The 27,045-nt window shown below is 41.6% G+C and overlaps 1 protein-coding gene across 1 annotated transcript in view; it reads right to left on the reverse strand.

Moving 5' to 3' along the window:
* LOC124607377 overlaps positions 1–27,045 on the reverse strand; it is an 863,509-nt gene that overhangs the window by 124,697 nt on the left and 711,767 nt on the right. Inside the window, exon 4 of the mRNA XM_047139692.1 lies at positions 5,774–5,915. Within this exon, the coding sequence (XP_046995648.1) occupies positions 5,774–5,915 (142 nt within the window). The remainder of the gene's footprint in view (positions 1–5,773; positions 5,916–27,045) is intronic.

Consider the following 27,045-nt stretch of genomic DNA (forward strand, 5'->3'; position numbering starts at 1 on the left):
TAATTCCCAGCTTTTTCAGTACCCAACACTTTCCAATATTACCACAATTGAATGTAATAACAGGATCATAAACTCCTAGTTTCATTGTATGCATGCCTACAAATACAGTTTTAGGAAGCGGTTTCAAATTATGCTGTTGAAACATTCATTTGGGTTCTGTGTATGCCCATGCAGACGTTTCCTTAGAAGGTCAGGATGAGCCAAGTCTCTGAAAATAGGTTTAATTGCTGTAATAACAGAAGCAGGAAGAGAATGCTGGTGAGAAAAGATTCTCCAGTCGCCTGAGCCCTATTGTCTTTGCACCACGAATTTTCTCCTGATCGACACAATCCATGACATGGCTTATCATCGAGAGAGGACTTAAGGAAGCATATGGCTCAAACATCTCTCTTCATTGCCTCCAGATTTTCTTTATTTCTCCTAATTGCCTGCCCATAATATACCTGCAAGTTTTCTATTTCAGTTTTAATTATCCGACCCTGTCCGGTCAACAATTTTCCATCTTCTAATATTTTTCCTCTCATATCAACAGTTGGTTTTGTCAGCCTTGTTCTCAAACGTTTTTGAGCATTCTGTTTTGCTTATAACGGCATCTCCATATGGCTTAGAGTTCACCACATTGTTGTATGCTTTACTGCCACCATCGCCCAACTATTTGGTGTACCATACGCCTCTTGTTTCTACAGAGCGATGAAATATTTTTTGTACTCCATGAACTTCCATACCACGACTTGTTCCTCTAAAATTAGCCACTCAGTTGTCTTCTTTATGTTAATTGACTTTACAATATTTGCAATATTTAGACATTATCTGACATTATCTCCACATCTAACACTTTACTGGTGTCTACACTCGTGGCAGTCACTACTCCATTCAGAGAAGTATGTCCTCTTTTCTGCCAACTTCCGTCAAGTGCAACTGCAATATCCGAACATCCATTTTTTACTGCCACGTTCCACAATGTTCGACAGTCACTGTCTCTCAGTACGTGAGGTCTGCCTGGTTTAGCTGGATATACATCTTTCCCGAATTTGTGATTATTTAACATGTATGCTTGTGTTAACGGATAGTAATTCGAAGACTGTTTTTCACTGTGAGTTAGTTTACGTTCCATATGAACTAATTCAGTTATTCATTCCTGGTCTCTTCCCCAGTCTGCTTAAGGTAAGAGGGGAGCATTTTACTCACGTAACTGTGACATTTTAAGAGCCATCACTAAGCTGTCTTACAATGGAGTAGTTCTGATGTGTCAAATTTGTATGAAGACTAGTCTGGTCCATGCCACACAAGCTAGACAAATCAAAAATAAAACTATAGTCACTGCTGTAACAAGAGAATTGACAGTCAAATCCATATGCTTCCAAACATTTTGTCAGCTTACTGCACAGCAACAAAAAAGTAAAGCCATAACGAATATTCCTGAAACCTGTGAATGTTTTTATTTCGTCGCACCACTGACTGAACTGTAATTCATCACATTGCTCTAATTCCTGCTACACACATCAGAGCATTTCCTTTTCTTGGCAGCTTGACACTCAAATAGGATGATGATGATGATGATGATGTTTGGATTGTGGGGCTCTCAACTGCGCGGTCATCGGCGCCCATACAGAGTCCCAATTTTTACACAGTCCAATTTTTTATCAATCCAATCTAGCGACTGTTACGGATGATGATGACGAAATGATGAGGACAACACAAACACACAGTCCCCGGCCAGAGAAAATCCCCAAATGGCCGGGAATCAGATCCGGGACCCTGTGATCCAGAGGCAGCAGCGCTAGCCACTAGACCACGAGCTGCGGACTCACAGGTAGGATGGCTGAAATGGTGCTAACACCGGCGGTTTTCGAGGTGACGTAAGTTGACTGCCGTCGTCGCTCATCATGCTGTGTTCTCGAACAATATCGTTTTCCGTTAAATGCTTTAGGCGAACTTCTGCTTCAGAAACTAGCCTGTTACGTGAAGAAAATTCCATTTAGCTCACAGAAAATCCTCCTTACAGGAAACGAACGAGATAACACTATTTCTTCGATCTATAATTGGGAGTGTAGTAAGGCACACAGCAATTAGTTGTCATTTGAAGAATTTTGCAAAAAAAATTAACGTGTTCTTCAGATATGTGCAACCAAAATGTACACATGGTTTACGGCAATAGCTTCACAGATGCTAAGTGAGAAGAGTAATTAATTTGCTGCAGGAAATACTCTTAGCTTCTTCATGTTAAACACCAGTTAATTGTTACTCGTGATGTACTATAGATTGCACAATAAACTGAATAAGGATCCATTACATACAATAATCGACAAACAACAGATAACAAACACTTCGAACTACGTAAACGATCTCTGGCCGGCCTCTGGCTATGACGTCATGTCCATTGTCCGTTCAAGCAGTCAGGTCAAGTAGTTCTACAAGGGCCTCGCTGCGGTACGCATAAGTACTGTACTATTAGATCGCCAATGTTGACAGAGGCAGCCACAGAATACTCGTAACCCGAAGTCAGCTCGCTTTCGAGGTGGTGGCAAAGTTTCAGACGATCCAGAAATGAGGATCCCTCGTTCAGGATATTGTCAACAAACTACAGATGTAGATACTAACTTTCAGTACAGATCCATATTGATAAAATCGCTCTCTCTCTCTCTTTGTCTTCCTTTCTCTCTCTTCCTAAAAAATGGCTCTGAGCACTATGGGACTTAACATCTGAGGTCATCAGTCCCCTAGAACTTAGAACTACTTAAACCTAACTAACCTAAGGACATCACACACATCCATGCCCGAGGCAGGATTCGAACCTGCGACCGTGTGCAGTCGCGCGTTTCCAGACTGAAGCGCCTAGAACCGCTCGGCCACTGCGGCCGGCTCTCTCTTCCTAAGCGTTACATAGGAACATTAGTTATTGCTCTCCCAGTACTTCCGTAACGGAAATTTTTCGGGAAGAAAGCCGTCCAGGTCACGCTCTATATATTTCTTTATTTATAAAATCGTTTCGGCTACTGCCATCTTCATAGCAGGCTGCGAAATACGAAAAACTAAGAGGTTACAAAATTAATTGTGTGGCAAATACCTCTTATCCTTTCATTCCTTTGATCTTTAGAGCTGATAGTGGGAGCAGCAAAAAAAATTATTAATAAAGAAATATATTAAGTGATCTAGACGGCTTTATTCACACAATATGCAGTTTTATCACAGACCTATTCAGGAAATTCATTTCCTTTATCAATAAATAGGGAAATGTTTTGTTGTCGTTCCGTGTGGAACACGTAACTGACCATCGTGCCGTTTCGTACGAAATGCTACTAAAGCGCTGACAGTTGGCGGCAAGCACAAGTCAGGAGCAGGTGCTGTTCGACCGTCCAAGCCGACACTCGGCGCGGTGGTTGATGGGAGAGACTGTAAAAATGGAAAAGCATTTACGGTAGCTCCCATCTGCCACCGCACCGAGTGTCGGCTTGGACTGTGCGAATACTGATCTGATATTTGGGAGCTGAGACCCCACATTTCTCCAACTGATATTTCGGCCTTATACCTTCCCGCCTTCTTCCAAGTGTACTGACAGAATGAAGCTACAGCACTCGCATCTGTTATTTTAAACACGACAGCTTTGTCACTTGGCCAGAGATGTTGTTCCGTGGCAAAGAGTTTTGTAGGAACTGAATCAGTGGCTAGACACTCGATTCATGGTGGGATATCGATGCATCACTAGGAGCTACTCTAGGGCGTCCATTTCATTCTAATTGATAAAGGAGACATTTAAAATAAATTAGAGAAAAACCTAGGACAATGAAGAAAAAAAACGGGACATAAATATTGTATTGACTAAATTTAGTACACATACAAGTTTACCTTTACAACGTGCACTCAGATGATCCCAAATCACTTTTTACAATTATTCTGCCACACTATCAGCGTACTTCTCACTTTTATGTACTTCATCAAGAAGTAAATTTTCGTTTGAAATTGTATCATAAAAGTCAGTACACGATACACCATTAAAGTGTGTTTTGACAATGAGCAAGCCCCTCACTGTTTCAACTGTCATTCTGTTTTTTTTTTCATCTGACCACAAAGAGTTCACTAACGAAAACACACGTTCCACAGCAGCATTTGACCCAGGAATTGCCAGACAAAACTCCACAAATGAATCTTTTTCATGCTAATGTTTTTACTTTTGAAATGAGCAAATATTTTACACCACTTTGCACTAACACTTTCTTTGTCTCTTTCTTCACTTTTTATGAAGTTCTGTGCACATGAAAATTCATCGAACAGTTCGTCTTCATCAATAGGAAAATTTGGTACAATACTTTTAACAAAAACACAACAGTCCTGAATATCTTTCCACTGTAGCTGCTCCTTTTCAGTATTAAGCCAGTCAAATGCTTTAAAAGGTGTGAGAAATAGTTTACATAGTAGTCACTCACGCATTTATTTACTCTTTTCGTTTGATCACTCATGCGATGTTTCTTCGTCTTAATGTGATTCACAATGTCAGACCTTCCACCACGACCAATAGCAAATTTTGATCTGCACAACGTACATTCTACAGCTTCTCGACTACCAGTGGAGGAAAGTCGCTTTTTATATTGCTGTTAAAATTACACTTTCGTTTTGGCATAATTAAACAGTGATTGCACAGTGCAAAACATTAACAGTGTGGTGACGAAAGCCAGAGAGCAAGTATCAGTGGTGTAGAGTATCTCTGGACCGAAAGCACGGATTCAGTGGATCGATTTAGAAGAGAAGAATCTTCGTTGTTATTCGTAACCTATAGTGCGTTTAAAATTACTTGCGATTTTTGACAGTTCGGTACATAAAATTTCCTGGCAGATTAAAACTGTGTGCCGGACCGAGACTCGAACTCCGGACCTTTTGCCTTTCGCGGGCAAGTGCTCTATCGACTGAGCTACCCAAGCACGACTCACGCCCCGTCCTCACAGCTTTAATTCTGCCAGTACCTCGCCTCGTACCTTCCAAACTTCACAGAAGCTCTCCTGCGAACCCTGCAGAACTAGCAGTCCTGGAAGAAAGGATATTGAGGAGACATGGCTTAGCCACAGCCTTGGGGTTGTTTCTAGAATGAAATTTTCACTCTACAGCGGAGTGTGCGCTGATATGAAACTTCCTGGCAGATTAAAACTGTATGCCGGACCGAGACTCGAACTCGGTCCTGTGTTCGAGTCTCAGTCCGGCACACAGTTTTAATTTGCCAGGAAGTTTCATATCAGCGCACACTCCACTGTAGAGTGAAAATTTCATTCTAGTTCGGTATGTGTTTGGAGTATGCTGAAAGTCATCACACGCTTCCTAGCGTAAATAATTGCGCAGTTAATAGCAAGTCAAACAACCAGTAGCGTAAAATACTCTAGCCAAGCGGAATCATAAAAAAGGGGACATTTGAGCGTCCCCAAAAAAACTTTCGGGACAGCGGGACATTTTGGTAAAAAACGGGACTGTCCCGGGAAAAACGGGACGAATGGACACCCTAAGCTACTCTGTAGTGACATCTTTGCAAATTGATCAAAGAAAGTACCGAATTACGTGCGTTATCCAGAATAAATCCGCTATCTCTTTTAATTAAACCGCTCGTCAAACGAATTTCCAGTGCTTCCCACACTACTGAGTCCCAGAATCGACACTTGCTGCTGTACTCTGTATGATAATGTAGAAATTTTATCGGCGACTGCTGCTGCACGTTCGAAACATAATGGTCGCTTAATACTCTACGAAAATATTAAAATGCAGAGAAGCGGGCAGCTGGACCTACACTCACCTGGCGTCAGTCGGCTTGTACATGACGTCGAACTTGTCGGCCATGACGTCACTCGATGTGGCCCACGACACTTTGATGGTGGTAGGGCTGAGGAACATCACCGTGATGTTCTCGGGCACCATGCTGGCTCCGGGCATCGAACCTGCGGTACAAGAGAGAGAGCCGTTCTTAATTGTGAATTAAAACTGCAAAGGTACATCACCAGTCTCGTGCAAAATTTATCGTAAAGCTGGGTGTAGCAATAACTGAAAACTACCATATTATATCTCCACGCGTACGTGCAGTTCTCTGTTAATAATTTCATAATGTTTTCCGCCAGAGTAAAACATTCCGGAAGTGAAGTGTGTACCCCACTTGTAATTTCGGGTAGGGACTGTCCTGGAGGATCAGTCAGACAAAATCAGAACCGTGATTAGGGTAAGCACAACACTTATAGGAAGGCTAAAAGGGTGGGGAACATTAGGTAAGTCAAAGGTAGAGATGGAACGGATGCAGATAGATATTTTAGGAATCAAAAATGTGAGATAACCGTATGAGTGGGAACTATAGAGTGGACATAACAAGGTCATCGCTATTATATCAGATAGCAGTAGAGCAGAAGCGGGAATGATAATGACTAAGGAAACAGGCAGTAGAGTAATGGGTTACCGGTAGCAAACATAGTGGACATCATGGTGAAACAGAATGAATTTCGTACAGAAATTTTAACCACAGCCAAATACGTATCAACCGCAGGTGCGGATGGCAGCGAAATTGGAGAAGCGTGTGTTAATATTAATTAACTCGTAAAATATGCCAAGGGGGCTGGGAATTTAATTATAATGGGAGCTCGGTAAGCATTTGTTGGTGGGTATGTACGGAATGGAAAACAATGGGACATTTTAAACTTAGCAAGGGAAATGAGGGGCGAGAAAATTTAACAGAATTCTGTGCTAAGCAGGGGTTAGTCATGCGAAAACACTTTTCGATAATCACTTGAGAAGGTGATAGTAGAGGATTAAAAAAAATCAGGCTGACTATATTTTCGTGAAATAAAGATTTAGGTGTGCTCATATTGATGATGATGATAACCCAGTACTAATGAAATGCTAACTGAAATTTAGGAAATTAAAGAGAAGGCAGCTTAAACGTTGAATCGTGGAGGAGTCGAAGCAACCAAAAATTCAGACTTCTAAGAACATGTTGTAACACTACAACGCAATACCTCATATCTATCATGTCTTTTATTTTCACAATTTTGATAGTAATGTCATATTATAGATGTATATATTTTGCCATTCTATTGTCAGTAACAGTTATGTAGAATATTGTAACGCAAATTTATTGTAAATCATTTAAAAATACTTTTGTAAAAGAATGTAGTAAAAACGATGGCAAAGTCAGAGTTTTTGCTGTGTGCAATAACCATGGATGTAAAAGAAAGAGGGGAGGTGGCATTACGTCACAAACTGGAAGCAGATGTCCGCCATCTTAACTAGTCAAAAACTTTGGTTAACCGCGCCCATACCCTATAGTTACCTGGGTGACACTTCCCAGTGACGTCACTCTGCCTGTGTCCTATATCTAGAGTAAATACGCATTCAAGAACATAAAAACTTACGAAATTGCCTTCCTGGCACTATGTTAGTATTTAAAACAGTTATTGCGTGCGCACGACAGAAATAATGAACAAGAAGCATTTGTAAACAGCAGTCTGCTATGTTTTGGGCTACTTAAAATGGCGCCCACTCTAACTTCAAAACAACGTACAGCGTAATTCTGTAATGCCACCGACCTTCTTTTTTTACCTCCATGGTAATAACAGTCTCTAACCAAAGATAAACTCGGCAAAGTAGACAGTGAGAGAGACTGAATGTGTACAAGGACGAAAGCATGTGAATTTCGTGGGCATAAAATGTTGGGCAAGGCATTATGAATGCAACAAGCAGTGGTATGAGTCACGGTACAGCAATTACTTGAGAAGAGTTTCAAAAATATTAATGGAGGAAGAGTAGAGTTTGGCTAAATGCACTTAATTCTGCTCGTAAGTGAAAGGAAGAGCCTGTTGTCTAACAACCGTCGTCATCAAATCATCACGCCGTACCTGCAGCAATTCCACGTCCAAGTAAGACTGTGCCATTTCAGAAATTTAGAGGTGTAAAAGACTTGCCATTGTATTAGAATCAGCAACTGAACGTGACAGATATTTCGTTAACTTCAGTTTTTGTTAGTGTTAGTAATTACCCCAAATAATTATTACTAATAGGAAGATCCTATTCCCACCATAAATTAACGGGGCGTAACTTAAAAGAAAAGACTTGCAGTTTAAATTTATGAAAGAACTAGACAGTAAATCTTGAAAATTGTTAGTTCAGTGAAAAGTGAGACATGACAATTTATCTGCCACTGTTGATTAACTTTTGCAAATTTCATTGCTTTCGTTAACTTTTTGACAAAAAACACGTATTCATGAATGATTTAACCCGGTTTGTTGGCAAAATAATAAAACATAATTTATTTCAATAGTGTTGTGTAACTTTAAGCGCTTATCTGTATGTTGCGTGTTTTTTGCGTGTTTCCATTGCTGGTGATTGTGACCAATTCAGTGTTCAGTTATAGGTAATATTTCTGATAGTGAATTTTGTTTATTGAAAAGAAATATTAGTGAATACTATAGATAGCAAGCGTTATAGCGAAGTAACTCATCTCAATCATTACTGCGTTATGTGTCACAATTAATAAATGAATCGAGTTTGAGTTATTGAAAAGTGTTCAGTGTAATGCAAATCAACTTTCAGACAGTTTACAAGGCTTTTGAATTTTTAACCGAGCTCCCTTGCTTAAACTGAGCGTCAATGTTCACAAAAATTTCGGTACTTTTTACGTAGATTCACATTTGTATTTAACATAACTACTTTTATAACTGCTGCTCAAACACGAACTGGCGACCGCATTGTTTCATTCATTAACTTCAGTTTCGTTGAATTTCAACTCATAATTACTAAAATTCTCGTTATCTACGGAAAAGAAATTGACACAAATATACATTTTTCTAATTTCGATCGTTATTAGCACAACGTGTTTTGTTGGCATAATAACTTTCAACTGAACGTTTGTTCGCAGTCTGCTGGTACAAAATTCTTCGGAATAGATGCCTTCTCCGAGAATTACAGAACATAGGTACACGTTTCATTTAATTATACGTTGATACCATAGAATGTGACAAATTGCTTCAAGGAGTTACTGGTGCGGAAAACCGAAGGGACAGCCTTTAAAGAGGGTAGCAAATGCAACAGAAAGGTACTAGGAATGAAATAAGCAGAAAAGGGACTAGGATTGGAAAAGGCAAACAGGGGCAGCCATACATAGTGAATACTGAAATTAAGAAAGCACTGACGAAAACGTGAAAAAAGTTTAACAGTAACAGGAACAACATCGGTTGGTTATTAGCTAGAAATGGAAACAAAGTATCGTAAATACTGCAAACACTCCAATAAAAGTCGTTTTGGTGACCGTGACCAAGAAGCATGTTGATTGGATGCGAGAAGGATTACTCGGTCATGGAAACAGAAAATAAGATGAGAATATGGAAACAATACTTGCAGGAGCTTTGTAGTTACCCAAAAGAAATTATTCCAATTGAAAAAGAGGACACTATACAGAAGATTGTAAAGGCAATTCAGTTATTATCGTTGAATTTACAGGGGTTGCGTATCTTAGGGAACATTTTTGTGTTGCTTAGTTATCTTATTGTCTATTACTTGAAAATAAACAGTATTTATGGCAAATCGAGTTACCAATGTTTAATTCGGTTTTATTCAAAAACTGTTGATTAGCAACGTACAACAGAGGGATGTTGTAGTAAAATAAATAAATCAATACAAATTTGTCATATAGGGCTAGAAAAGGTAATTCCCTCAACAAAAAGGTGGAATAAACTATATAAAACATCGCTTCATCGTTTCAGTACTTCGTCGAACTTGTATCTTTATCAGTAATAACAGAAAACTCTTGCCTATATATATCAATAGTAATTGCTTTGTTTACATAAAAGCACAGAAGTTCCATGATTAACTAATTTTTAGTAGTTATAAAATGCAGTTTATATCCTGTAGTTACATAAAACACACAATGGACTAACACTCAATGGTGGGCTGTTAGAATTATGTGCAAGTCAAACAACCAAACAAATAAAAGAATAAAGAGGAATCGTCAGCTATAAGTTTATCTCTTACACATGCATTTATGCTTCATTCCCTAGCAGTGCTACCAATACTACGAGTAATACTTCATCATGTGTGTAGTGTACCATAACTACCGAATTTTAGTTTTGGTAGAGCACAACTCTAATTAGGAACAGACCTTCCTCTACCTTATGTCGTGTTATGAGTTAGCGACAAAAAAGACTCTCTGAACAGCTATAACGGTGCATAGTTCCAATTGCATTTTGTCTATCTAACGGCTTCCAGAGGCTACAAAATCTGATTTTCAGTATTTTATGTAATCACACAGGTCTAAAAATTTATGCTTCATTATTGTTTCTTAGTGATTTTAGGTGATCCTAATTTTTTTTAAATGCAGAGTTTAGAAATGTTATATTTCCCTCTATCACATTTGAGTTGTCCACAAAATGTTGCTGAAATTCATAAAGTGCATACAAAACACATACATTCAGAATAATTTGATTAAGAAAACAAAATGACAAAATAAGAGACTCCTACTATTATAATGAAATATTATTTTATTTAGGTCTAATACAGAGGCATAAATGTTAATGTTTCTTCTTTTTCCCCTCAAATCTCTGTGCACCGACTAAGGACGCTCGGTGTGCAGCATCAAGCAGTAGTCTGCTATCGTGCTGGCACCCCTGTTCAATTCCTTTTACATTCTGGTAGAACCTTTCTCCCTGTTCCTCACTCACAACGCGTAGGTAGCTGGCATGTGAGTCCAGAAACTGCAATTTGAAGCTCACTGAGGCATCAAGTATTTTAGAGCTAGCCAGCATGCTTATTACAAATTCTCGTAATGATCTTTGCTGTTGCCAATAAATTTGTTGATAACTTCTTTAAAGGATATCCAAGAGTATGGTAGGAGTTGTCATAATGGGCCAGATAAAGATCTTATTTCCAGGTCACTTTTGATGTCATTTTACATCCGAGGCAATTGGACTTGTTACTTCTAAGGTTACGAAATCCATCCCGTCCCCCTGGTGACTCGCTGCACAGCCCACGCGCCCAAGGCAACTTTATACAGGGTGAAAAGCATTAAAACCGACAAACTCTGGGAGGTTGTAGGGGAAATCAAAACAAACATTTTTCCCTAATGTCATTTTTTCCTATGAGGAGTTTTTAAACCAGTAGAGGAAGATTTCTCTGGCGGCAAATTAATTAAACCAACAAACACTTTTCCATTTTTTATGACCAAGAGGCAACACATTAACATAACCCAACTTCAATTACAGTAGATTTTCAAAAATGCCTCCATTGACACGTAAACAAAGGTTATACCGTCGGATCATGTTCTGTCTGACACGTATAACAACCCCAGGAGTATCCTGAATTGTTCCTGCTGCTGCTACTATCCGGGTAACCAGATCCTCTTCTGATGCAGCAGGAGTTGCGTAAACAAGGTTGTGCATCTCTACCCACACAGAAAAGTCCAGAGGGGACATATCTGGGCCATGGTACGGGACCACCTCTGCCAATCCACGTTTCTGGGAACCGTCGGTCCAGGAATCAACGCACACTACGACTGAAATGTGCCGGCGCCCCGTCAAGTTGGAACCACATGCGTTGTCTTGTAGGGAGCGGGACATCTTACAGCAATTCTGGCAATGCTCTGGCGAGAAAATTATAATAGTGCCTGCCATTTAATGGCCTAGGTAGCAGATACGGCCCAATTAAACAGTCCCCAACAACACCGACCCACACATTAACGAAGAGGCGCACTTGATGAGCGCTAGTAATTGTGGCCTGTGGGTTGTCCTCAGTCCAAACATGTTAATTGTGCATGTTGAAGACTCCATCACGCCCGAACGTTGCTTCATCGGTAAACAACAGAGAGGATGGAAATGTAGGATGCATTTCACACTGTTCCAGGAACTGTGCTCTGGTGGATAATCAACTGGTTCCAGGTTGTGGACACGCTGTAAGTGAAATGGACGTAACAACTGCTCGCGAAGGACTGTTCTTACATTCGTCTGATTCGTCCCCATGTTACGTGCAATTGCACGAATGCTGATTGAAGGATCCCTCTCCACATGCTGCAAGACAGCTTCCTCAAATTGCAGCGTTCTTACCGTGCGACGGCATCCCTGTCGAGGTAGTCTGCCAAATGACCTGGTCTCACGCAGATGTTGGTACACACCATCAAAGGTCGTATGATGAGGGATACGGCGATTAGGATATTGTTGTTGGTAAACCCGCTGTGCAGCTCGCGCGTTGTCGTGCGCTACGTAGTACGCACCAACTGTATCAGTGTACTCACTCCAGGTGTATCGCTCCATTCGTAAACAGAGACAATGCACTAACACACTGGTGGACAGCAGTTGTCTACAACTGAAGATCGTAATACGCCCTCTAACAACTGAAGATCGTAATACGGCCTCTAACAACTGAAGATCGTAATACGGCCTCTAACAACTGAAGAGCATAATACGGCCTCCACCGGTTTAAATAATCCTCATAAGAAAAATGACATTAGCGAAAAATACTTGTTTTGATGTCTCCTACAACCTCACAGAGTTTGTCAGTTTAAATACTTTTCAACCTGTATGGTACAGTCAAGGCCCCCCTTCCCCTTCGCCGTATATCTCTGGACCAATAGGCATCAAACTTCCCATCCCTTTTATTACTAGAGCAATTGCGTAGCGCTTGCCTTTCTTGTTCTGCCCGCTATAAAGGATATTCATGAAGTGCAAGCAGAGAGAAGTCACTGCATCGAGCAGAATAAAATGAATAAGAAGGCTTGTAAGTACCCTTTCCTTTGCCCTTTAATACGATGTTAAACGATTACAAAATGCATTTTTTAACAAATTACTCCAATATTCAGAGTTAAACAATTTTTGAAGTACTTTATTTAACAACATATGCACTCGTGCACAGACTTGGAAATTTGTGGTAAGGTCTTATTGGACCAAACTATTGAGGTCATCGGTCCCTAAGCTTACGCACTACTTAATGTAACTTAAACTAACTAACGCTAAGGACGACACACACACCCATTCCCGAGGGAGGACTTGAACCTCGGAAGGAGCAGCTGCCCGGACCGTGAAAAAAAAGAAGAAAAAAACAAAAAAAAACAAAAAACAACGGAGTGAAGTATTTCACGATGAACTTCAAGTTTATACAGTGTTGTTTAACAAATATGTAGCCCATGTCTGTCCGAATGTCAGTTAGAGTATGTAAAAAGAACATTTCGATAATTTTGGCAATAGCGTTTCCCCTTTATGTATTACATGTATATTCATATGTTAAAAAAAATTTATAGACTACGTCCGTCCGAATGGACCTTACAGTGTTGTGTAAAAAGTTAAAGTAAATCGGTCAAGAAGTTATCGACGCTTTTGGTGCCACCATTTCCAGTTCCTCTATTACTTGAATACTCATACAGGGTATTCATTAAAAATATATAGCCAATGTCCATCAGAATGTTCACTAGAGTGTCCTATAAATATCTGAAGTAAACTGGTTGAGAACTTTTCGAGATTTTTGCCCCTTTCTGTATCACATACACACAATATCAATCACACAAATCAAGAGGCCGGTGCTGGACCCTGTACTGTGCTCTATTTACACATCAGACCTGATAACAACGCCAAGACTCTGCAGAAATACTCACATAGATGACATTGCCCTGAACAGCAGAGCCGGCCGTGGTGGCCGAGCGGTTCTAGGCGCTACAGTCTACTGTCTAGCTCTTTCGGTACCGACAGAATGGAAATGGTTCAAATGGCTCTGAGCACTATGGGACTTTACATCCGAGGTCATAAGTCACCTAGAACTTAGAACTACTTAAACCTAACTAACCTAAGGACAACATACACATCAATGCACGAGGCAGGATTCGAACCTGCGACCGGAGCAGTCACGCGGTTCCGGACTGAAGCTCCTAGAACAGCTCGGCGGGCGAATGGACTCTATATTCCTGATACCTTGGAGTCATACTGGGCAGAAAACTGAGGTCGCATCAGTTTACCGCACTAGGACTTGTGCATCTCCGCTCATCAAAACTGGACACTATCTATTGAATACAGCCTAAAGAACTACAGGAGGGCTGCCCACAGCGTGCAAAACCGCACACTAGCCGGATGTGTGGCCCGCTTGCGACCGAGTCTCGGCGTGTTTTATCTTTGCTCGATCCTTTTCGGAAGTAGTCGATACAGCGCCACTTTTCGTTAAGTATTGCGTTGCGGTATTTTTCGATCGATTTATTCGTGGTACGAAAGACATTGCACAGAAATAGGCAGTCTAGCTATCTGTCATCAGAAGAATATAAAAATGAGTGACTCTCGCCCGCATCTCGTGGTCGTGCGGTAGCGTACTCGCTCCCCGCGCCCGGGATCCCGGGTTCGATTCCCGGCGGGATCAGGGATTTTCTCTGCCTCGTGATGGCTGGGTGTTGTGTGATGTCCTTAGGTTAGTTAGGTTTAAGTAGTTCTAAGTTCTAGGGGACTGATGACCATAGATGTTAAGTCCCATAGTGCTCAGAGCCATTTCAACCATTTTTTTGAGTGACTCTCACATAATCGACGGATAGGAACGGTTTACTATGAAACGACAATACAACACCGTCCAGAAACAATTTAAAGATTTAATTGACAATGAAAGAGCGTAAACTTCCAACGATCGATAGATGGGATACATTATTCTGATATCAAAAAGCACTTCGTGCTAAATGTTTAGGCACGGGGCACGTGAAGGAACGGGTGGCACAACATTTCTGAAATTGCGTGCATTATTCCACGGTCAGTTACAACAGTTTTCGATGTGATTGTAAGAAGAAAGTGGAGGCTTCATGTTGTTGTTGTTGTCGTTGTTGTTGTGGTCTTCTGTCCAGAGACTGGTTTGATGCAGCTCTTCATGCTACTCTATCCTGTGCAAGCTTCTTCATCTCCCAGTTCCTACTGCAATCTACATCCTTCTAGATCTGCTTAGTGTATTCATCTCTTGGTCTCCCTCTACGATACCTTGATGCCTCAGAACATCTCCTATCAACCAATCCCTTCTTCCAGTCGTGCCAAAAATTTCTCCTCTCCCCAATTCTATTCATAGCAAAGTATATTGGTTGATTTTCCGACTTAAAACCCGCTATTGTTGAATTTATGGAGGAAAGCTGAGAGCAGGAACGAAAATTAGAAAATCTGGAATGGATTTCAATCGTCGCATTTTAAGTGACTGCATACTGCCCACAGTAAGACATTACAAGATGAGAAACAACTAATTTGTGGTTTGATATGGATGCATTTAGAAATAAAATCGCATTGTAGAAGGGACAAATTCTGACAAAAAACAGTCCACTTTCCTGAGCTCATTGGCGTTAAAGAAAACCCGAGTTTGATGAATTCATTGTGACTTTCAAAGAATTACGAGGATAGTTTTCTAACGCTTTTGAAGAAACTGACAGTCTTACGTCTGTTTTCGAGCAGTTTTCGGTTATCTACAATGTAATTCCAGTTTTAAAGTCAAATCCTTTTACCTTAAAACTGCCCAGCATGTCTAAATTATTTTACTCGGTGAGAGGTGCCACGTCTCCATAATGAGATTGCAAATTTGCTATAGTATTGCTATCAAGAGACAGCGATATGCACATATACAGATGTCACTATTATCGCGTACACAAGGTACGAAACGGCGGTGGACTGGTGGAACTGTCATTTGCAATCAGATGATTCATGTGAGACGGTGGCAGGCGAGATTATAGCCGCTTTGGACTTTGAAAGCGGAATGGTAGTTCTACCTAGACGCATGGGACATTGCATTTCAGAAATCTTTAGGAATTCAATATTCCGAGATCCATAGTATCAAGCTTGTGCCGAGAACAGCAAATTTCAAGTTTTGCTTCTCACCATGGACAACGCACTGGCCGACGGTCTTCACTTAACGGCCGAGAGCAGCAGTGTTTGCAAAGAATTGACAGTGCTAACAGACGAGCAACACTGCTTGAAATAACGGCAGTAATAAATGTGGGACGTACGAAGAACAAGTCCGTTAGGACACTATGGTCAAATTTGGCGTTAATGGGCTACGGCGCGATGTGAATGCGTTTGCAATAGCACGACATTGCCTGCAGCGCCTCTCCTGGGTTCGGGGCCGTATCGACTGGACCTTAGTCGACTGGAAAATCGTGGCCTGGTCAGATAAGTCCCGATTACAGTTGGCGGGAGCGGGAGTAGGGTTCGAGTGTGGGCCAGCGCCCGCAAGCCATGGACCCAAGCTGTCTCCATAATGAGATTGCCATTGTGCTACAGTATTTCTATCAACATATCCTTAATGGTGTGGGCTGTATTTACATGGAAATAACTGGGTTCTCCGGTCCATTTCAGAAATCGTTAGGAATTCAATATTCCGAGATCCATAGTATCAAGCTTGTGCCGAGAACAGCAAATTTCAAGTTTTGCTTCTCACCATGGACAACGCACTGGCCGACGGTCTTGACCGGAAATGGCTGTGTTCGGCTAGTTGTAAACCATTTGCAGTTATACATGGACTTCTTTTCCCAAACATTGGGAAATTGTTCGTGACTAGTTAGAAAAACGGTCTGGACAATTCAAGTGAATGATTTGGCTGCCCAGATTGCCCAACATGAATTCCATCAAACATTTATGGGAGATAATCGAGAGGTCATTTCGTACTCAAAATCCTGCATCGGTGACATTGAGAGGTAGCGACTCTTTGGACATGCCGCCCATTGTTAATTACGGTGTCCCTGCAGTGAGGTTGCAGCCATCTCAGCTAAGTAACGAGCTATCAGGACGAGTAATTATAGATATGACAGGGAATAACAGAGTTTGTTTGCCGATAGCAATAATAGTTGTGGCACTAGATTATTTCCGTGTCGGTGAGGACGGCAAGGAGACGTGGCCAGGGTGGCAGAAGTGAAAGAAACAGGCTCTTCCAGGAATGTGTCCGGACGTGCATTTCTCTGAGCAAAGTCTACTGGGGGAGAGCACAGACTTTGACGGCAAACTTTCTCATAGAAGGAATACCGCTATGCCGTGTTTAGGTGGAAGTTCTGGCGTATGTTGTTGAGAAATATGAAACTAAGTCGTATGCAGTAGTTCGTTCGCAGATTCCCCCTCTTTTTCCTCTTCAAGCTCAGACGGATTAGCGTGGCGATGGGGCGAGTGCTATGGCACGCGAGCCATGACACGGCTTTTGAGCCTAATTCTTTTCTGCTACTGATCTGCAGGCTCTTCTACCGCCCAATAACGTATTACGCCTCAACTGTATGTGGAAATGTGGCCACATCGCGTCTCCATTAACCCTAAACAATGAAGAAGAAGGTGCTACAGCATCCCAGCCAACGTCCGAGCAAAACTTTTGCATGAAGCCGCGAAAGAAGCGCAAGTACTGGTCCGATTTCAGAAGAGTGCAAAGAAACTCTGCTGAAAGTCCAGGAGACCAGACAACCAATTAATACAGCAACACAGGAGAAGAAATGACAACCGATACCGCTGTAATTGGCTAATAGCCTCGTGTGATAGATAAATAAAACTATCAGGAGACAACTCATTTGTCGAACACCAAACGCACCCACTAGGCACGTTAAACCCACGAAGTACCCAGAAAACTGTCCAGATAAAGTAGCAGGCAATACTCGCAGGTAAGCAATGCACTATCCCTATACAATAAGTGAAGATTGCGAGCACGGTTTTTCGTCAGTGTTCGTACATCCAGGGACACCGTGCAATCCCAGCTGAAGGACTGAATCGCCCGAAGATGTTTTAGAAGGAGTACGATCGGAATTCACCTTGGCGTCAATGACAACGTTCAAGAAAACCTGCAGACTTATTAACTATGGGATTCTATAACGACCAATAAAGCCCGAACATCTCTTACAAAACTGCTCTCTGCGCTTGAATAGTAGTAACTACGCAATTCACATTGAATTCTACTCCAGTCAGTGTTCATAGAAGGACGGTGATTTAACTATTGACCGCTCATGTCGTGCCTAAACTGTGATGGCAGCTGCTTACACATCGATGAACCGGAACGGTAAGCGTATGTAGCCTAATCAACAATGGCATGTATATTAGCCAGTAAACAGATATCACTGTGACTCCGTGGATCAATGGTTACGTGCTGGATTAGGGACCCAAAAGTCTGTGGTTTGATCTCCCATGAACACTAACATTGTTTTTCTAGTGTTCTGCACTGATAGATTCTTTACCGTTGAATAACGATGGCTATACAACTTACGAACTATTGAAAATTTTGTCCATTCGGGAGGCCACCTAAATCCATGGCTAATGATCTGTAATACAGACGCTGTGATTAATAATTGGTCACTTCAGTGTTTATAGTAGTCCTTGTTTTATTTTCGCATATAAAATTCATTAAAAGTAGTATCACCTGAACTAAGTAACATAAAAGACCTGGACTCTACAGATATGAGAGAACTGTCGGAAGCTCTAAAAACTACAAATAATAGGAGAGACACTGATTTAGACTGTATTAATATGGAACTTCGAAAACATGGAGTATCATTGCTACATCTAACATTTCTTCATATTTTTAAGAAAAGTTGGAGAAGTAACAAGGTACCAAAAGACTGACTAAAAGCCAAAGTAATAAAGGGTGTCCTACATAAAACCGGCACGACTCACGCCATACATCCAAGTAACAATGAACTAATAACAAAAGAATAGATAACAGTAACGTTAAAAAACATGTGATTACTTGCTTATAAGCGATGCTGAAGTGGCTGACGTGGGTGTCCAGTCATCGCTGAATTCGTGTGATGAAGTTACCAGCAACTTGCTGCAATTCTGCTGGAGTGATGTTAATTTCTCCATCAATGTTCCGCTTAAGATCATGTATTGTGCGAGGACTGTCAGCATACACTTTGCTCTTTAGTGGGCCCCATAAATAAAATCAAGCGATGTTAAGTCCGAAGACCTCTGGTGCAAGAGGCTTCTACTGACAAGTCTTTCTTCGAGACAGTGTTGCCACTTCAAAAGCAGTTCGACTAGAGATGATTAACCGGCACGTGAGGCGTTCTGGTTTAAGTGGGACACCCTGTGTCTATCTTTAAACAGGGTGACAAAAATACGAGTAATGAATGTAGGGGTATAAGCCTGCTGGATTCAGCCTATAAAGTATATACGAAAATCCTGAATAGAACACTAAATTATCATGGAGGAACTAATATCTGAAGAATAGTCAGGTTTTAGAAACGGACGATCAACTGTTGACAAGAAGCTATAGAAGGGAGACAAGAATTCACTAGGCAAACCCATATTGCTCTTATAGATTTTGAAAAGACATTTGAAAATGGCAGCAGAGAAATGCTATGGAGTATTATGGTCATTTCCCCTCATACACAGAAAATGACAAAACAAATGACCCGATGCAAAGAGGTAAAACAAAGATGCTGCATTTCCATGATACTGTTCAATATTAGCATAGAGGAAATGATCATTAAATAGAAAATGATAAATAAAAAAGGAGTATTTTTAGATCCTGACATTAAGACTACAGGGTGTAACAAAATTTCCTTTGCAGATGGTCAGGACTTGTAGTAAGGGCCAAGACGACTAAGTTTAGCATAGGAACTTATGTCCTGAAACGTAATGTTTTCCCGTTTCATGTAAAATACCACAGCCCACGTTCAAGTCTCCCGCATCCACTTACTAGGATATTATGTACGTCATTCACCGATCACCTTACGTCCTATACCCACTATAGGTTTGTTTACATGGCGTTCCGTTGAGATTGTGATCTGCCCAGAGGGTTTTTTACCTGCTATTGTGCTTGTGGTCTTCGTCGATACCGTACTAATCTACAGTAGTAATCATTCGCAGAGATTATATCCACCACCAGCAGGGCATAATGTAGCGCTCCACTGCGGCGCCGCACACCCGAATTTGTAGACGCCGTGTACTGCATGCAATGCAAGAGCACGCGACGACGAGTACCAGAAAAATAGCAAGAAGACTAAATGTGGATCACCAAACTGTTAAAATTCTCGGTCAAAGCTTCAGCTGTCCTTTATTTTGCGCAATTCGCTACTAGTTGCGGTCAATGACCGTTATCAAGCTTAGCTGGGATGGTCGTTGACCGAAACTAGTAGCGAATTGTGCAAAATAAAGGACAGCTGAAGGTCTCACCATGTATTTTAACAATTATTTGGCAACTGAATATCCCCACCTGCAAACATACGTAGAAGACGTTCGATACAGTTCCGCACTGTCGCCTGATAAACAAAGTAAGAGCCTACGGAATATCAGACCAGCTGTGTGGCTGGATCGAAGAGTTTTTAGCAAACAGAACACAGCATGTTGTTATCAATGGAGAGACGTCTACAGACGTTAAAGTAACCTCTGGCGTGCCACAGGGGAGTGTTATGGGACCATTGCTTTTCACAATATATATAAATGACCTAGTAGATAGTGTCGGAAGTCCCATGCGGCTTTTCGCGGATGATGCTGTAGTATACAGAGAAGTTGCAGCATTAGAAAATTGTTGCGAAATGCAGGGAGATCTGCAGCGGATAGGCACTTGGTGCAGGGAGTGGCAACTGACCCTTAACATAGACAAATGTAATGTATTGCGAATACATAGAAAGAAAGATCCTTTATTGTATGATTATATGATAGCGGAACAAACACTGGTAGCAGTTACTTCTGTAAAATATCTGGGAGTATGCGTGCGGAACGATTTGAAGTGGAACGATCATATAAAATTAATTGTTGGTAAGGCGGGTACCAGGTTGAGATTCATTGGGAGAGTCCTTAGAAAATGTAGTCCATCAACAAAGGAGGTGGCTTACAAAACACTCGTTCGACCTATACTTGAGTATTGCTCATCAGTGTGGGATCCGTACCAGATCGGTCTGACGGAGGAGATAGAGAAGATCCAAAGAAGAGCGGCGCGTTTCGTCACAGGGTTATTTGGTAAACGTGATAGCGTTACGGAGATGTTTAACAAACTCAAGTGGCAGACTCTGCAAGAGAGGCGCTCTGCATCGCGGTGTAGCTTGCTCGCCAGGTTTCGAGAGGGTGCGTTTCTGGATGAGGTATCGAATATATTGCTTCCCCCTACTTATACCTCCCGAGGAGATCACGAATGTAAAATTAGAGAGATTCGAGCGCGCACGGAGGCTTTCAGACAGTCGTTCTTCCCGCGAACCATACGCGACTGGCACAGGAAAGGGAGGTTATGACAGTGGCACGTAAAGTGCCCTCCGCCACACACCGTTGGGTGGCTTGCGGAGTATAAATGTAGATGTAGATTACCAAACTGTCTGGCGTGTTCTGCATGAGCAGCAGCTTCTCCCGTAGCACCCCTAGAATGTACAGGCAATGTGACCATAGGATTTTTCGTCATGAGCCCACTTTTGTAGGTGTTTCTTGTACCGTTGTGTAGAGCAGTCCGACAACCCACGGCGGATCCTTTTCACCGATGGCGTTGACCAGGGAAGGTTTTCTAAATTCTCACAACAGTCATGTGTGGATCGATGAAAGTCCGTATGCTGCAGATTCCCCCTCCCCCTCACCCACCCCCAAAGGTTCAGGATCGGTACAGTCTGAATATTTGGGCAGGCTTCCTCAACTGACGTGTGATAGGGCCATACCTTCTTCCACCTCATCTTACGGGTGCCGCCGCGTACTTGCGATTCCTGCATGGGCTCTTGGAAGAGGTACCACTGCATGTGCGTCAAAACATGTGGTTTCAGCACGAGGGCGCACCGCCTCACTTTTCATGTGCGGCCCGAGATCATCTGGGACAAGTATTTGAGCAACTGTGGACAGTTCGTAGTGCTTAGATTGCTTGGCACGTACGTTCTCCCGACTAGAACCAGCTAAACTATTATCTGTGGGGCCATATGAAATCCTTGATCTTTGGCATACGAGAAATACCTATAGGCACGGTTTATGCCTGCGCAGGCGCTGGATGGTCAGGGGTTGGTGATGATCGTGCGTAGCGGAACTTGGTACGGAGCTACCGTATCTGTTTTGACGTCAGTGGTCGTAAGTGGACCCAAGTGATAAGCAACAGGAGTCAGAGAGCAACTTACGAGCATGTTGTTGTATTATACGTGTAGTGGGAAAAACGGTATGTTTCCAGACATGAGTTCCTGTGCTAAACCTAACCGTCTTGGTCCCCACTACAAGTTCTCAGAGTCGGTAAAGGTAATTTAATTACACCTTGTGTAAGCGGATGACCCCATCAGGGATTGCAGGTAATAAACATAACCTTCAGATCAGGGTCTGTAAGCTTCAGCAGACAACTTCAGAATACAACCTAAAGTAATAAAGATAACCTTCAGACGAGAGTCTATAAGTTCCCTGAGAGAGCTTCAGAATAGAACCTAAAATTGTCTGCAGGTAAAATGACAGAATGGCATTTGAGGGCACACAATCAGTAAAATCATAAGCAATGTTGAATGATAAAATCTTGGAGTGAGTTAAACATTTTGAATACCTAGGATGCGACAGCACACATGAACATAGCCATGGCGTGGAGATAAAATTAAATTAATTTATTTCCACATGTGGAACTACTGATAAAATTTTCCAGAACAAAGCCAGGAAAGAAACCCAGCTGAAGTTTTACCAAACCAACGACACCTAGAAATAGAGAAGCTAGTAAAAGAAATGAGGACTTAAGGAAAGATTTTGGAAATGTAACCTAAACGAAAAAATAGAAGAAAATAGGAAAACATGGAAGTAACAAGTGGAACGTATGGGTTGAGAGTCTCCCAGTAAAGACCCTCAATCAACAGTGTACTGGGAGATAAAATGTAGAAAGGCCATACAAGAGATGGAGTACCATATCAGGCAATTTGACTTTTACATGAAGTGAAGAAGAAGGTGGTTTCATCAGTGTTGTAATTTTAGTAACTTGAAAGACGACGACAATGATTAAAACATTTTTTCTGAGGTAAAGCTGTTTTCTTCGACCAGCTTTCTAGCCTTTTAAGTGTCAACGGCATTTGACGACATGTTGTGAGGCTAGAGGACGAAAGAAAATCGAAAAGTTGTGGGGGAGCTGACATGAAAATAGTAGAAAGCAACAAATAAATCTATACATAGAAAATGGATGTGTATGTGTGTGTGTGTGTGTGTGTGTGTGTGTGTGTGTGTGTATTCACATCTCTTGCTAAACCACTGGATCGATTTCAACCAAACTTGACACACATATGACATACTGCCACGCGACAATAGCTATGGGATAAGAACCGCCTACCTATCAAAGGGATGGAGGTAAAGAAGTAGCGTAGCCCGCGACACGTAAATTGCCAGACTTTATCCATCCAATATCTATGAATGCCCCCCCCCCCCCCCCACCATGAACCACGGCCCTTGGCGTTGGTGGGGAGGCTTGCGTGCGTGCGTGCCTCAGCGATACAGATGGCCGTACCGTAGGTGCAACCACAATGGAGGAGTATCTGTTGAGAGGCCAGACAAACGTGTGGTTCCTGAAGAGGGGCAGCAGCCTTTTCAGTAGTTGCAGGGGCAACGGTCTGGATGATTGACTGATCTGGCCTTGTAACACTAACCAAAACGACCTTGCTGTGCTGGTACTGCGAACGGCTGAAAGCAAGGGGAAACTACAGCCTAATTTTTCCCGAGGCCATGCAGCTTTACTGTATGGTTAAATGATGATGGCGCCCTCTTGGGTAAAATATTCCGGAGGTAAAATAGTCCCCCATTCGGATCTCCGGGCGGGGACTACTCAGGAGGACGTCGTTATCAGGAGAAAGAGAACTGGCGTTCTACGGATCGGAGCGTGGAATGTCAGATCCCTTAATCGGGCAGGTAGGTTAGAAAATTTAAAAAGGGAAATGGATAGGTTAAAGTTAGATATAGTGGGAATTAGTGAAGTTCGGTGGCAGGAGGAACAAGACTTTTGGTCAGGTGAATACAGGGTTATAAATACTAAATCAAATAGGGGTAATGCAGGAGTAGGTTTAATAATGAATAAAAAAGTAGGAGTGTGGGTAAGCTACTACAAACACGCATTATTGTGGCCAAGATAGACACGAAGCCCATGCCTATTGCAATAGTACAAGTTTATATGCCAACTAGCTCTGTAGGTGGTGAAGAAATTGATGAAATGTATGATGAGATTATTCAGGTAGTGAAGGGAGACGAAAATTTAATAGTCATGTGTGATTGGAATTCGAGAGTAGGAAAAGGGAGAGAAGGAAATGTAGTAGGTGAATATGGATTGGGGCTAAGAAATGAAAGAGGAAACCGCCTGGTAGAGTTTTGCACAGAGCATAACTTAATCATAGCTAACACTTGGTTCAAGAATCATGAAAGAAGGTTGTACACATGGAAGGAGCCTGGAGATACTGGAAGGTATCAGATAGATTATATAATGGTGAGACAGAGCTTTAGGAACCAGGTTTTAAATTGTAAGACGTTTCCAGAGGCAGATGTGGACTCTGACCACAATCTATTGGTTACGAACTGTAGATTAAAACTGAAGAAACTGCAAAAAGGTGGCAATTTAAGGCGATAGGACCCGAACAAACTGACTAAACCAGAGGATGTACAGAGTTTCAGGGAGAGCATAAGGGAACAATAGACAGGAATGGGGGAAAGAAGTACAGTAGAAGAAGAATGGGTAGTTCTGAGAGATGAAGTAGTGAAGGCAGCAGAGGATCAAGAAGGTAAAAAGACAAGGGCTAGTAGAAATCCTCGGGTAACAGAAGAAATATTGAATTTAATCGATGAAAGGAGAAAATACAAAAATGCAGTAAATGAAGCAGGCAAAAAGGAATACAAACGTCTCAGAAATGAGATCGACAGGAAGCGCAAAATGGCTAAGCAGGGATGGCTAGAGGACAGATGTAAGGATGTAGAAGCACATATCACTAGGGGTATGATACGTAGATATTGCCTACAGGAAAATTAAAGAGACCTTTGGAGAAAAGAGAACCACTTGTATGAATATCAAGAGCTCAGTTCTAAGGAAAGAAGGGAAAGCAGAAAGGTGGAAGGAGTATATAGAGGGTCTATACAAGGGCGATGTACTTGAGGAAATGGAAGAGGATGTAGATGAAGATGAAATGGGAGATATGATACTGCGTGAGGAGTTTGACAAAGAACTGAAAGACCTGAGTCGAAACAAGGCCCCGGGAGTAGACAACATTGCATTAGAACTACTGACGGCCTTGGGAGAGCCAATCCTGACAAAACTCTACCATCTGGTGAGCAAGATGTATGAGACGAGTGAAATACCCTCAGATTTCAAGAAGAATATAATAATTGCAATCCCAAAGAAAGCAGGTGTTGACAGATGTGAAAATTACCGAACTATCAGTTTAATAAGTCACGGCTGCAAAATACTAACACGAATGAAAAAAAACTGGTAGAAGCCGACCTCGGGGAACATCAGTTTCGATTCCGTAGAAATATTGGAACACGTGAAGCAATACTGACCTTACGACTTATCTTAGAAGAAAGATTAAGGAAAGGCAAACCTACGTTTCTAGCATTTGTAAACTTAGAGAAAGCTTTTGACAATGTTAACTGGAATACTCTGTTTCAAATTCTAAAGGTGGCAGGGGTGAAATACAGGGAGCGAAAGGCTATTTACAATTTGTACAGAAACTAAATGGCAGTTATAAGAGTCGAGGAACATGAAAGGGAAGCAGTGGTTTGGAAGGGAGTGAGACAGGGTTGTAGCCTATCCACGATGTTATTCAATCTGTATATTGAGCAAGCAGTAAAGGAAACAAAAGAAAAATTTGGAGTAGGTATTAAAATCCATGGAGAAGAAATAAAAACTTTGAGGTTCGCCGATGACATTCTAATTCTATCAGAGATAGTAAAGGACTTGTAAGAGTAGTTGAACGGAATGGACAGTGTCTTGAAGGGAGGATATAAGATGAACATCAACAAAAGCAAAACGAGGATAATGGAATGTAGTTGAATTAAGTCAGGTGATGCTGAGGGAATTAGATTAGGAAATGAGACACTTAAAGGAGTAAAGGAGTTTTGCTATTTGGGGAGCAAAATAACTGATGATGGTCGAAGTAGAGGGGATATAAAATGTAGACTGGCAATGGCAAGGAAAGCGTTTCTGAAGAAGAGAAATTTGTTAACTTCGAGTATAGATTTAAGTGTCAGGAAGTCGTTTCTGAAAGTATTTGTATGGAGTGTAGCCATGTATGGAAGTGAAACATGGACGATACCTAGTTTGGACAAGAAGAGAATAGAAGCTTTCGAAATGTGGTGCTACAGAAGAATGCTGAAGATTAGATGGGTAGATTACATAGCTGATGATGAAGTATTGTATAGAATTGGGGAGAAGAGGTGTTTGTGGCACAACTTGACAAAAAGAAGGGACCGGTTAGTAGGACATATTCTGAGGCATCAAGCGATCACAAATTTAGCATTGGAGGGCAGCGTGGAGGGTAAAAATCGTAGAGGGAGACCAAGAGATGAATACACTAGATTTAGAAGGATGTAGGTTGCAGTAAGTACAGGGAGACGAAGAAGCTTGCACAGGATGGGGTAGCATGGAGAGCTGCATCAAACCAGTCTCAGGACTGAAGACCACAACAACAACATCTATGAATGAAAACTCTTAGCGAGATGCAAAAAACTTTGCACATAATTTCAAACCTGTACCAAATTTTTTCTCACGGACAGGCCCTACAAAATGATGGAATTCAAAATATTTATCGGTTACTATTTTCCCGCTGTTTGTGCGCTTAGGCACCGCATGAGGCTTGACGTTATAATTTATTACTTCTTTACTGCTAACTGTATTTGCAACACATTTTACAAACAGTGTGCACATATACCAAGTTTCAGGAGATATAACGTCATAAACAATGAAATGTGTGAAAAACCGCCGCGTCGTGCGTGACGTTTAAATCGATTGCTTCGTCGCTACTGACTCCATTCGCAACACAATTTGCTGACAGTAGCGACGTATGCCGCTGAATGCAACTTACAAAATTATATCATTGTACGATACATAGTTCAGGAGATATGAAGCCGTAAACGTTATGCCCAAAGCCAGAAGCTACGTGGTATGGGCATGGATGCACAGCTATAAATAAATACCTGGGCAACGTCGTGTTCCTTCGCTAGTAAATAAATAAATAAA

Source organism: Schistocerca americana, chromosome 3, assembly GCF_021461395.2.
Source record: "Schistocerca americana isolate TAMUIC-IGC-003095 chromosome 3, iqSchAmer2.1, whole genome shotgun sequence".
NCBI classification, from domain to species: Eukaryota; Metazoa; Arthropoda; class Insecta; order Orthoptera; family Acrididae; genus Schistocerca; species Schistocerca americana.